The sequence below is a fragment of the Colossoma macropomum genome, unplaced genomic scaffold (assembly GCF_904425465.1).
Source record: "Colossoma macropomum unplaced genomic scaffold, Colossoma_macropomum, whole genome shotgun sequence".
Classification (NCBI taxonomy): domain Eukaryota; kingdom Metazoa; phylum Chordata; class Actinopteri; order Characiformes; family Serrasalmidae; genus Colossoma; species Colossoma macropomum.
In genome coordinates this window covers 30,421,990-30,434,082 of record NW_023494788.1, presented here as the reverse complement: position 1 = coordinate 30,434,082, position 12,093 = coordinate 30,421,990, and the positions used below count along the sequence as shown (strand labels likewise).

Genomic DNA, 12,093 nt, shown 5'->3' with positions numbered 1-12,093 from the left:
ACTCAGCAATCTTCTCTAGAATGGAGCATGCACCAAACCACTCCGAATAACTTTCCTTAAACATTTATTTATGCAGACATTTTGAAAAATTAGTGGATTTGCCCTTAAAGAATATTTAAAAAGACCATAAAATAAGAATCTTTTGAAGAAACCCATGAAAACAAAAATATTACTCTCACTCTGTCCATCTGATCGTATGTTATCATGGTAAACTATACAGAGGTTCCTGATTATACAGAAGTTGACTGCTGATGGTCAAGTCAAATGAAGGTGGAGCACCAGTGCACAGCAGTTTAAGCAGAATGCTGCACAGGTTTATCGCACTCTTTTGACTTAAGAGTGGGACTGGGCTCACACACAACACAGGGAGACTCTGTGTAGTCTGTATCAAAAGCTTTCTTCAGCTCTCCGGAGACATGAACCCAGCTCTGAGGAGAAGAAGAGACAAAGATTTGGAAATGTGGTGTGAAGGTTAGGTCATGGAATCAAAAATGATTTAGAGAAATATAGTTTACACACACAAAGGAGCCCAACATACCTCAACATTTCCATTATGTTTATAGAACAAATCCTGCAGGTTCTTGCTTGGGTCAGGGACCACAGGAAGTATAAGTACCTTTACCCTGTGAGCAGAGAGGTAAGACTTTTAGTAAATAAGTTCTCAATGCACCCAAAGGCAGCATTACACAAACGTTTACACCCACAGTTTTGTTTCAATCAGTCTTTTTTCTCCCCCACTAGTCAGTCTAGTATGATACACTACTGTGTGGTGGTAACCCTTTCATTTAATTTCTCACCAAAAGGACAATTAACTATAAGTTTGCAAGAAACTTCAAGAAGCCTCAAGAACCAAATATAATATCAATGTGTTAAGTATTTAGTGGGTCCACCCTTTGACTTTATTACAGCTTCCATTCTTTTCAAGAGACGTGCTTTCAGTTCATCAAATAAATCTACAGGGATACTTTTCCACACTTTCAAAGTTCAGACTTAGAAGTTGGATGTATTTCCTGCTTCTCAGACCCATGTAATTACAAAAATCAGACACACAGTGTTGAGCCGCCTTCTCTCGGTGGATGGATAGACAGAATGATTTTCTCTTCTCTCTTAAAGATGAAAGCTTTAAGTACTGTTTATCTGTCAGTTACATTTTTGGAGAACTTTTAATTATTTTTGAACCCCAGTTTTGGAAACTTTGACTTTCTTTATGCAGGTAGATTATCTTTTATCTAATCTCATCAGACATATCTCCTTTAGCCATTTTAGATGCACATAAAAAGAATTTTGAAAGGCAGCTGAGGTGTGTTTGGGTAGCTGCTTGTGTGAATGTCTGTTTCTTTAAAGGGGAACATAATGACAGTGAGTCCTTTGGGAACAGCTTTTGTTTGGAAGATCCAGCAGTAACTCAGTGGTTTTAAGATTGGAAGAATGAAAGAGCTAAAGTTGCAGTAGGTGCACAAAAGTAAACAGTAGACAAATTGAATACTGACTGATTTGATATTACACTTCGTGTTGGAAGTTTTTGTGTAATTTCCGGTGATATAAATGTTTCCTGCTTAATTCTGACAATGAAAACTGGCTGTTTAAATGAAATAAACGAAAAGGTGGTCCATGACTTTTGCATCAGAGTATCTTAATGACACATAAAAACATAAAAAACATAATAATGGAAATATTAGAAGAGACCCATACATATACAGCCTTACAGACTTTACCTTTCAATATAGTATAACAGCACAGCAAGGGCGATCAGGACAATGACTCCCAAGACACTGAGCCACAGGTGCCACCACGGCTGTGATAATGGTGCACTGATGCTTCCTAGAAAGTTAGAAGGGAAGGCAAACAAGGTTAGGAAGAGGATGACTGAAAGAACAACAGATCCTATGGGAAAGACAAAACAAATTGGTGTACTGAGCATCACCCTAGTGAAGCATACCTGTGTAGTTACCCCACTGTAGAGGAGCACTCCATTCACTCCAAAATTCAGAGAGACCACAGAGGTTTCCCATCCTGCTCATTACTTGGAATGTAAAATTAACTCCCATGGGGACAAGAGGTATGCAATATGAAGTAGACTTCTGTTTAGTGGAGACCTGTATGAGAGATAAATATGGAATTGACACTGTTTTGAGGTTCAGTGAATATTGTAATAGTGATCATATTATAAAATTAAATTTATACAGTTTGGGTATTTTTATTCTATTAAAAGACTCTCTTTCTTACCTGCCACTGGTCAGAACCTCTCTGATAGCGTACCATAAACTCTAAACAATGAGGCTTGGTGACATTGTTCACCCAGTAAAGGCACAAGTCACCGTTAGCAGTCCAGTCCACAGAGAGATTAAAGGGAGGGTTGATCTTCACTGGACATGCAGGGAAGGAATAGATAAGAATGCAGTCGTTAAGAACATTAAATAATAATCATTATATATATATATATATATATATATATATATATATATATATATATATATATATATATATATATATCGCTGTTGTCAGAACAAAACATCATATCTCCACAATGGTAACTTTACAGGAGAAGGAAAAAACCTACTTTACTTTTAATGTAAGTCAATGGAACCAGAAAAATGGAGATACGAAGTTATATATGTACATATATATATATATATATATATATATATATATATATATACACACACATACTTGTATATCCCACTGTGCATAGTGTTGCTTAAAAATGTGTCCTAAAATATGATCATATCTTCACTTACCTCTGTCTTTAAGATCTCCATAATATCTTTCGACTGTCAGATTTCCACCCATGGACAGTTTTGTATAAAAAGCATCAAACTGGCCGTTCTCATATAAAGGGATCCTGCAGCCCACATTCTGACCGTTCTCCTGTAGGTACTGTGGACACTCTTGATATGAATCCTCATGCTTAAATCTGATATTGAAAAAAAAAGTCACCTTGTGTCATCATCAACCACAAGTCAGTCACAAGTCACAGAAATACAACAACACTGGCATCATTGGTACTGACGCAGTGAAAACCGAGGTGCACAGAGACTTACGCACTGCTGAAGTTATAGCTCATGTCTTGCATCTGTGATCTGGTCCAACTGCAGTCCACATATTCCAGATTGATGACCATACAACTGATGTCAACCACACAATCTTGACTGGTACAGATCCTACCTGAGTAAGCAAATAAATATCAAATTAAAATTTAGGCAGGAGAAAAAAATGTATGTGCAATACAAACAAAACCAGAAGGCGGTGATTTGTAAATCCACTTTGACCTGATATATAATGTTTATCAACTTCATTGTTTTTGTAAATATATCACTGACGCCTGCAAGATGTTCCAAAAGTGTAGAGAAAGGGGTAATTTAAACTAGGAACGTTGTGAAAAAAAAATCTTAAACAAGTTTGCAGTCAAGCTTGTGTATATTATAAGCATCCAGGAAAGGCCTAGTCCTTTATGAGCAAAGATGCATCAAGGTTTGCCACAATTATTCACTTTACCAAATAATCAAACAGTTTAAGATAATGGGCCTCATTTACCAACCGTTCTTAAGATGAGATTTCTTCTTAAAACCCACGTATGCAGTTTTCACAAAGATTCGGACATTCAGCAATGTTTTCTCATGTGAGATTTGTTCTTAGGTAAGAAGAGAATAAGTACAAGATCACAAAGATGGGAACAATTCTGAGGTTTGAGAACACGTCATGAACTGACGTATACGTTTCCTTAGAACCTTTCTCAAGAACAAATTTAAAAAAAACTTAGGAAGATGTTGGTGAACAAGGCCCAATGTTCATTTAGAAGTGATTGCAAGTATTTTAGGTATTTCTCCCTCTGCAGTGCATAACATCATACAAAGATTTTGAGAATCCAGAGGTTTTCTGCAAGACAGAAAACCACAACTGAATGCCCTTGACCTTTGTTCCTTGAGATGGCACTGCATTAAAAACTGGCATAGTTGGACGGAAATCATCACACAGGCTTTGGAATAAGTCAACAAACCGTTGTCAGTAAACACTATTTGTCACTGCATCCACAAACATAAGTTTAGACTGTATTACGCAAATTGGAAGTCATATGTCAACAACGTCCAGAAAAGCTGTCGATTTCTCTGGGCTCTCTGAAGTGGACTAGGGCACAGTGGAAACGTGTATTGTGGTCTGATGTTTTACACTGTTTTGATTGTATTAAAATAAGTCTTCAAATGTTATTTTTTATATATTAAATGTTATAACAAGGAAAGGTGATGTCATAAACATGTGCCTGTTGCAACTTTTTCTAAACATCTTGAAGGCATCAAATTTGAAATGAGATATGCATTTCCTGAAGAAAATAATAATTTGCAAAGCAAAAATTAAAAATGTGAAATAAAGAAAAATTTAAAGATTAGAAAAATATTTAGGATGTTAAGATGAATAAATAGATAGATATAAGAGCAGTGTCTACAAACTTTTGGTTAAAGATTGGTTTCTGGCTGTGGACAGTAACAATAGTTTAACTGCTGCACAATCACACTGAAAATAGTTCACAAAAGATAGAGAAGAGGAAGCGTAGATAGATAGATAGATAGATAGATAGATAGATAGACAGATTATATGGACAAAAGTATTGGGACACCCCTCCTAATTGTTGAGTTCAGGTATTTCAGCCACACCCATTGCTAACAGGTGGACTGACTTAAGCACATAGCCATGCAGTCTCGATAGACAGTGTCAGTAGAGTGGGTCATGCTGATGAGCTTAGTGACTTTAAACATGTCATAGGATGCCACCTCTGCCACAAGTCAGTTTGTGAAATTTCTGTCCTGCTAGATCTGCCCCTGCCAACTGTAAGTGCTATTATTGTGAAATGGAAGCACCTAGGAGCAGCAACACCTTAGCCACAAAGCGGTAGACAAACTCAGTGTGGGGCTGCCAAGTGCTGAAGCGCACAGTGCCAATCCTCTGTTGAATCACTCACTGAATAGTTGAAAGAAGTTGCCTCTAGAAGCAACATCAGCAAAATATCTGCGCACTAAGAATTTCACAAAATGGGCTTCCATGGCTGAACAGCGACACAGAAGCCTAAGATCAAAATGAACAATGCCTAAAAAAAGTGAACAGTGAAGAATCGGTTCAAACCAGTTTAAACCTGATAATGATGTCACAATGGTTCATTATAAGTCTATGGGATATCATAGCCATTGTACTATTTAAGAAGAAGAAGAAGCAGAAGAAGCCAGTGGTTAGCAATACAGTACGTTGCTTTGCAAGCACTGTAACAAGCGTTTATTTACAAAAAAGGGTCATAAGGTAAAATATCAAATATCTTGTTTTCAATTTAATACTGGTCAAACAGAACTGAATAGTCCCTGCCTTCTGTTTGTATTAGAATTTCACATACTGTCTCAACTTTATTTTGAATTTATATTCGTATAAAATAAAATATATGGAATAAAAAGAATAAATAAACGTAAACCCAGCTAAAAGGTCTTTAGTTGGAACTGCTCTTAATAAGTAATCTAAGCACCCCATCATTCACATCATAACACAAATGACTCATGGGAAATCCCCCTCAAAGTTTCCAGACCCATTTTTTAGTAGAGGTAAAGGCAGTAAAGAATTCATCTAAAACATATGTAATCTATCTAGCTATCTATTTATTTATTCCTTTATTTATTGTTATTTATGCCATTTTAAAGATTAAAGATTGTGTACAGTAAAAGAAAGAATTAACTTTTTTTATTCAACTCACAAATCAAGTTCAGTATTAACAAAAACAAACAAGTAAGAAGAATAAAATACTTACTAGGAGAAGAATGGATTCTGGACAAACAACCCTGAAAAAAGATGAGTAAAATACACCCAAAAAGAATTCCTGATGTTTTTCTATAAGCCATGGTACATCGTTAGGCTCTCTAGAGAGAGCTCACACACAACATGCTTATATTCTGCCCACTAACAGGATGTAGCCCAAGCAATGCTTCCGTATTTCACAGCTTCCTTCCACATGATAATCTACGTCATGTACAGAGAAAAAAGGCGAGTAGAACAAAACTGATATAAAAATAATTTATTAATCCTACAAAAAAATTAATGGACTTATGTATACCAGGGCTTTCAAGACAAAGGTGCAGCAGACACAACAGACAGAGTCGCCAATCATCTTACATGCATCCATTTCCCAGTATTTTTGGTTAGTTAACAGCAGACAACGAACCAAAGATAGCTGATTCCTTAAGTCAGGTATTCCTGAGAGAGCACAGTTCTGCATGCAGTCTGCCTCCATTCTGATGCTTATGACGACAGATGTAGTAAGTCACACAAGCCCGACAGCTTTGTCCATAAAGCTGGCAAACTTCTGAGGCTGACCAGGCAGGAATGGCAGCAGAGCTGACAGGTCCATGTCCCTGAGAGTCTGAGGTAAAGTGCTGGAAGGGGAAGAGATATTTTCTGATGAAAACATAAGTAATACAATGTTATAATAATATATTACCATAATAATAAAATAATACAAACTTTAGGCAATAGATAAAGTTGCAAATATACAAACTACTATTGCAAATAACATCTATTTTTAAAATGTATATAGATTTTGGAATGATCTAACATCAACATGCGCAGTATATCTCATTTGTATTTTCCTGAGGCTCTTGGCTGATGGGGGCCCTTGGCAGCTGCCTAAGTTTTCCTAGTGCAAAGACCGCCCCGATTAGAGCATGAGTTTGCCCTGTGCTGGAAGCTTCTTTGTGGTTGTTTGTATCAGGGAGGTGCCGGTATAATTGTGTGGTCAGGTTATGGTATGCAATCAAATGAAGATTATGATAAGTATTTTCTGATGTACCCCTAGTGTCATTTGAAGTATCCCTGGGGGTTCGCATACCATGGTTTGGGAACCACTACTGCACCACTGTACGAAGCGTGTAGCCATATTTTCACATCAAGCGATGGTTTAATTTTCTGATCTGGCCATTAAGCACCCAAATGCACAACACTTGGAAAGTCAGTCACTGGAAATGAAACATTTCTCAATAATTGATGGTTTCTTGATCAAATGAGCAAGTCAGATCAAATTCATGAATTTGAATTGTGTATGCAATGCCTATTCATTGGTGCAAAATTAAGCAAGCAGCAAAAAAGTGAGACGGAAGCACAGACCAAAAGGTTCAGTTTTCGTTGTGCCGATAAAAGTGGGTGAATTTACAGTTATAGTAGGAACTCAGCAAAAGTCACAAAAACCATCAAAGTGTGGCCAGACGATGCAGTTTCAGTGCTACATGACTGTTTCAGCTGCACTTACTGGAGGATGTGCTACATGTGAGGATCACACAGACGTGGATGAAGTGCTGGGCGATTTTCACGATTAATTCGATTAATTCGAATGAACGTTTTCACACGATGTTAGAAATGTGACAATCGAGTTTGTACATGTTTACATTGCTTGTACTCTAATTAAAATACCAAGAAAAACTATTCAAATTTCCAAGCCACACGAAAAACGCATCTTCAATAAAAAACAAACGCCTCTCACAGGTCTGTGCTGACCTCGGCCGCGCGCGGTAGAAAAAAAAACATACAAACACTCCAAGATGGAGGCGGCGGCGCTTCGCAGAGGCGTGAGCTCGTACCAAAGAAAGGTGAAAACATCAGTTCAGGGGTTGGAACTGGTACCGATTTGAAAAGTCAGATGTTGAACAAATTCATGTAAAGTGTAAGTTGTGTCGAAAGACAGCTGGAACCAAATGCAGCAGTACGACGAATCTGTTCCAGCTCTTACGGCACAAACACCCAGTGGAACGGGAGCAATGAGTGAAACAACGCGAAACGGAATTCTCGAGGGTTGTGCGAAGCCGAAAGTGCCTTCGCGGACTTATAAGCTCGCATTCTTTCCGCGGTTTCGTGTTGCCAGTCATAGATACTCCAGGTCGCTATGACATTTTATGAAGTTTCATGACTGCTGGAAAACGATTCTTTCACTGTTCTAACTATGGCGACGTTTCAGTTCAGAATGCTGCCACCATTTAAGGTGGAACGGGAAAATTCGATTAAGAAGCTGGTGAACAGAAAGCCAACTTCAGCCTCGTGCTCTTGTGAACCTAAGATGACCTGTATGTTTTGGTGCTCATTACTAGTTAGTATTGCCGAATAACAGACTTAGCATCTTACATTTAGGAGATATTCTTTGTTTATTTAACAAATGCGCGTTTCACAGTGAAATATTAGTGTGCCTGCCGAAGCTCCTCAAAGTTGTCCACCTTTGTGTAATGGCACGCCTCTTTTTTACCGACCAGTCAGTTTTTTTACCGACCAATCAGAGGCTCTGGCATTATGCAAGAACCAAGAAAAATCGAGAATCGTTAATAAATTTGAAAATAATCGAGATTTTGATTTTTTGGCCATATCGCCCAGCCCTACGTGGATGAATAAGCATCATCTATCACTGGATATATAAGCAAGTGGACGATGTAGTGATCACAAGAACTGTCACCAAATGACCAAACCAGAAGCCCTGGTTCCCTCAAGGCCCATGACACTGCATTCAGAGTGGGTGACAGCGGAACTCAGGGCAGCCGCAAACAGCCTCACCACTGACATGAAGAGAGCCAAGGCTTCATATGCTCTGAAAACACACAAACACTTCACCAACCAATGACCCATGAAGTATGTGGCAGGGCAATCAAACTACCACTGACTACAGGAGAAAGAACCACCTTGCCTGCATCAACGACATTGCCCTCCCGAGTGCTTTAAATAGCTTCCATGTTCTTTTTGAAGCATCCAACCCTGCGACAATAGTGGGGATCTTGCCTTCTTCAGTGACCAGGTGCTGTCTTTGAATGCAGCTGATGGGAGGAGAACCCTGCTGAGGATGAACCCATGCAAAGCTGCAGGCCCTGACATTCCTGTGTCTGTGCTGAAGCAGTGTGCCAAATAGCTAGCTACTGTCTTCACAGACATCTTCAGTACTGTCCCATCACGCTTCAAATCAGCCACCATCATCCCTACTCAAAGACGTCCTCTGCACCCATCCTTATTGACTTTCACCCAGTTGCACAAACCCCAAATGTCACTCTGTCACTTTACTGTTAAACTGTAATCTCACTCACTTTATATGCACAGTTACTTAAATCTGTAAATTGTCTGCAGTTTTATTAGTCTTTGTGGTTGTAATACTAAAACTAGTGTTATCTACACGTGCATTGATTAATAATACATACACAACTATTTTTGCCACTGTGGACCAATAGCTGGTCTATTTTGTCTATTGTCCTGTGCTCAATGCTTGTATAGTTGTAATTATTACATATTTAAAGAAGAATGTATTGTGTAGTGTTCGTATAATTTGTCTAGATTTATTTTATTTATTGTCCGTCTGCACGGTTGTCTGCTGCTGTTCTGTGTTAAATTTAACACCGTTTCCCAGGGAAACTACATGTCGTTTCTCTCTCTACCCATCTGTAATGAGAAGGACTGACAATAAAGATGACTTTGCCTTTGAAATGTGTACAGAACCACAATGAAATGCAGTAAAATGAAGTAGAAATATATGAAACAGTTTTTTGAAGTTGGAGCTCCATAAAATGTGCCACAGACCTGCAGGTGCAGTAGAGGAGATGCGAATCCGCCTGCAGCTGCTTGGCAAGCTCAAGTTGATGGTTGTCCATTAACTTGTCATTGACCACTACTAGCAGAGGCTTTCCAGCTCCAAGAGCCTCCAAACAGCTTCCTGCCCCTGGAGTGAGAATGATAGCTTCATTCCAACTGAACAGAATAGGGATGTTAAAAAAAAATATTAAAGTAGTTCACTAAAAAAACTTTTGAATTTTGCAGATTGATACAGTGCTTTCTTTAAAAACAATGCGAATCTTCCCATCTTCCCAAATTTTCCCATACCATGACATGTTCTGAGTGAAACAAAGTATCAGGTAGGGTCTCAGTTTTCCCAGAGACATTATAAAGGAGGAGGAGACAGTCCACTGTCAAACATGAATGGAAAAGCTTGCAATGCTCAACAGGGCATCTGTTGATGGGGAAAGTCCTGCTCTTCAATGAAGAGCCAATCAGCTTGCAGGTAAAGCTGCAAGCGGAAAAAGCCCCCTCACTGAGGAGATATGTGCACACGCAGTAGCCAGAACAACCTGAAAAAACATAGTGTTTGTGCATCATTTGAGCCAAATGTTACAAGCTATTTATAAGATGTTTGTTACATGTTACGTCAAGAGAAGGGGGAGGTGAAACATGACGTCAATGGTTAATGTCATTTTCCTTGCCCTGGCTGGTGCACAGTGATATGATAAAAAAAATATCAGAGGAGGTGGGCAGAAGTCACAACACTTTGATCACTGACTGAATTTCAGACTGAGTGAAAGCCTAAGACGGCAGGTCATATGCAGTTATTTCACTCTATTAAACAACAGGTTTATGTGGCAGTTATTCAGTAGTTGGTGATGCTTGGCTTTCAAAAATATATATTTTTTTAATTTTCACTGTAGAAATCATAGATTCTCCCTTTTTAAACCCACAAGAAGACTTCTTAAAGTATCATTATCAGTTTTGGTGTTAGTACTGGTATTAACAGGTATTAAAACAAATCAGAAAATCAGCCCATCCTTTGTCAAAAGACCGAGCTGGCTAACGTTAGTTACCCACCAGCATGACTGATGACCAGATCAGCCAACTTGATGTTTTCTGCTATGGACTCTTGAAAACGGAAAACTTCGAGCCTCAGTCCAGCACAGCTCTGTGGATCCGGGACCAACGAGCCTCGACCTACCTGTAGCACCACGTCTGTGTATCCTCGGTCTACTAATGCCTTGAAATATTAGAAAGATGACAGACACGAAATAGCGTGAGGTAAGCTGGACGAGGTCCATCTAGCCAAGCTTCTTAACCAGAAGTCAGCTGTTAACTGTATTTAGCTTGTTAGTTAACGCTAGCTAACTGAGATTTACACTGTAGTACGTACATAACGTACAGCCACTGCACCTTGAATGCTATTAACCCAACATGCATTACCTTTACGACTTCATCTGAAGTCATACTTGCTATCAAATCATCAAAACAGGTTGTTCCAACTGTTACAAACACTGTTTTCATTGTGCTATTATTCACAAAACAGCAGAAAGAACAGATGAACTGAAAAGATGTGCAAATATGGCCGCGGCTATTTACAAAAGTCCTCTTCAAAATAAAAGTACCCAGAGATTCTAAAATAAGACAGCAACGAATCATATTTTCTTTCTAGTAAAACTTTATATGGTTTATTTTAATTTGTTCTAGTTGTCATACTCTGTCAATATGTATAAATTAATAATAGGCTACACTCCCACTGTGGGAAATAAGGCATATTGGCCGTTATTCATCAAGCACCCCAGTGTAAGAACATTAGTCCTATCCAATGCGAAGTAAAAGGCATAAGCTGACATCATATCAACATTATTAATGTATTTTACTAAATATGGGCCATTATTTGCATTTATCTTCACTTCATAAAATAATATATATATATATATATATATATATATATATATATATATATATATATAAAAAATAAGGTGTGGAGGTTACACAAAAAGCAAAAATGCAGAATTCTGTTCCTCAAGACTGCAAAGTAATATTAACTCAAAGTTCCCGTGGGACATAAACTGCTTTTATACTTAAGTTTTAAACAAAATCCCAAATATCTGCAAATACAGACATATAGACTGTTCAACAGTGCCATCTATTGGACTGAAGAATAAAGAGCAGTCAGATATGATGTATGATTTGAGTCTTCTCTTACAGATCCATCCAACAAATGTCTACATGCACCAAAAATTGAGAAGTGAAGCTACTTTCCATGTAAACCCATTAACAATCAAATTCTCTGTCTAAACTACAGACTAGTGCATTCAGTTAGACAACGGGTAGTTTAGAGGTCAATAAGGTACATCAACCCAGGCTTTATTATTCAACAGACTGTTTAGAAAATATTGCATGATATGTGGAGCCTATTGAATGCAGTTTTGGATTTTAGTTATTAACGTTTTGAACATTCTTTGTGATAGTGAGGCTTAATTCAACCTTCACATTCAATACTTGCTTGTGACAGTTAAAGATTCAAACACAAGGGTCACATTA

General features: G+C 38.1%; 1 protein-coding gene across 2 annotated transcripts; it reads right to left on the bottom strand.

Moving 5' to 3' along the window:
* Nucleotides 1-59: 59 nt before the first annotated feature.
* Nucleotides 60-11,132, bottom strand: il2rgb (interleukin 2 receptor, gamma b). 2 transcript variants are annotated; one of them, XM_036569152.1, is made up of 8 exons: nt 5,783-6,286; nt 3,042-3,165; nt 2,739-2,914; nt 2,227-2,366; nt 1,940-2,096; nt 1,716-1,821; nt 539-623; nt 60-428 (listed from the first exon to the last, which is right to left on the bottom strand). In XM_036569152.1, exons 1-8 carry the CDS (start codon nt 5,871-5,873, stop codon nt 294-296), a joined length of 1,014 nt encoding a protein of 337 aa, XP_036425045.1. In that variant the 5' UTR covers nt 5,874-6,286; the 3' UTR covers nt 60-293. The 2 variants fall into 2 exon arrangements, 1 of the variants encoding a protein (XP_036425045.1); XR_005007181.1 differs by lacking the exons at nt 60-428; nt 539-623; nt 1,716-1,821; nt 1,940-2,096; nt 2,227-2,366 and adding exons at nt 9,568-9,706; nt 10,624-10,786; nt 10,990-11,132 and having other exon boundaries at nt 2,802-2,914; nt 5,783-6,404.
* Between the last annotated feature and the right edge of the window lie 961 nt (nt 11,133-12,093).

Excerpts from the sequence above, each read along its gene's own strand:
- il2rgb (XM_036569152.1), bottom strand. The coding sequence starts at position 5,873 with ATGGCTTATAGAAAAACATCAGGAATTCTTTTTGGGTGTATTTTACTC. Across the intron at positions 2,097-2,226 it reads GAGGTTCTGACCAGTGGCAG|GTCTCCACTAAACAGAAGTC; the intron begins GTAAGAAAGAGA and ends TCTCTCATACAG. Across the intron at positions 624-1,715 it reads CTGTTATACTATATTGAAAG|GGTAAAGGTACTTATACTTC; the intron begins GTAAAGTCTGTA and ends CTCTGCTCACAG.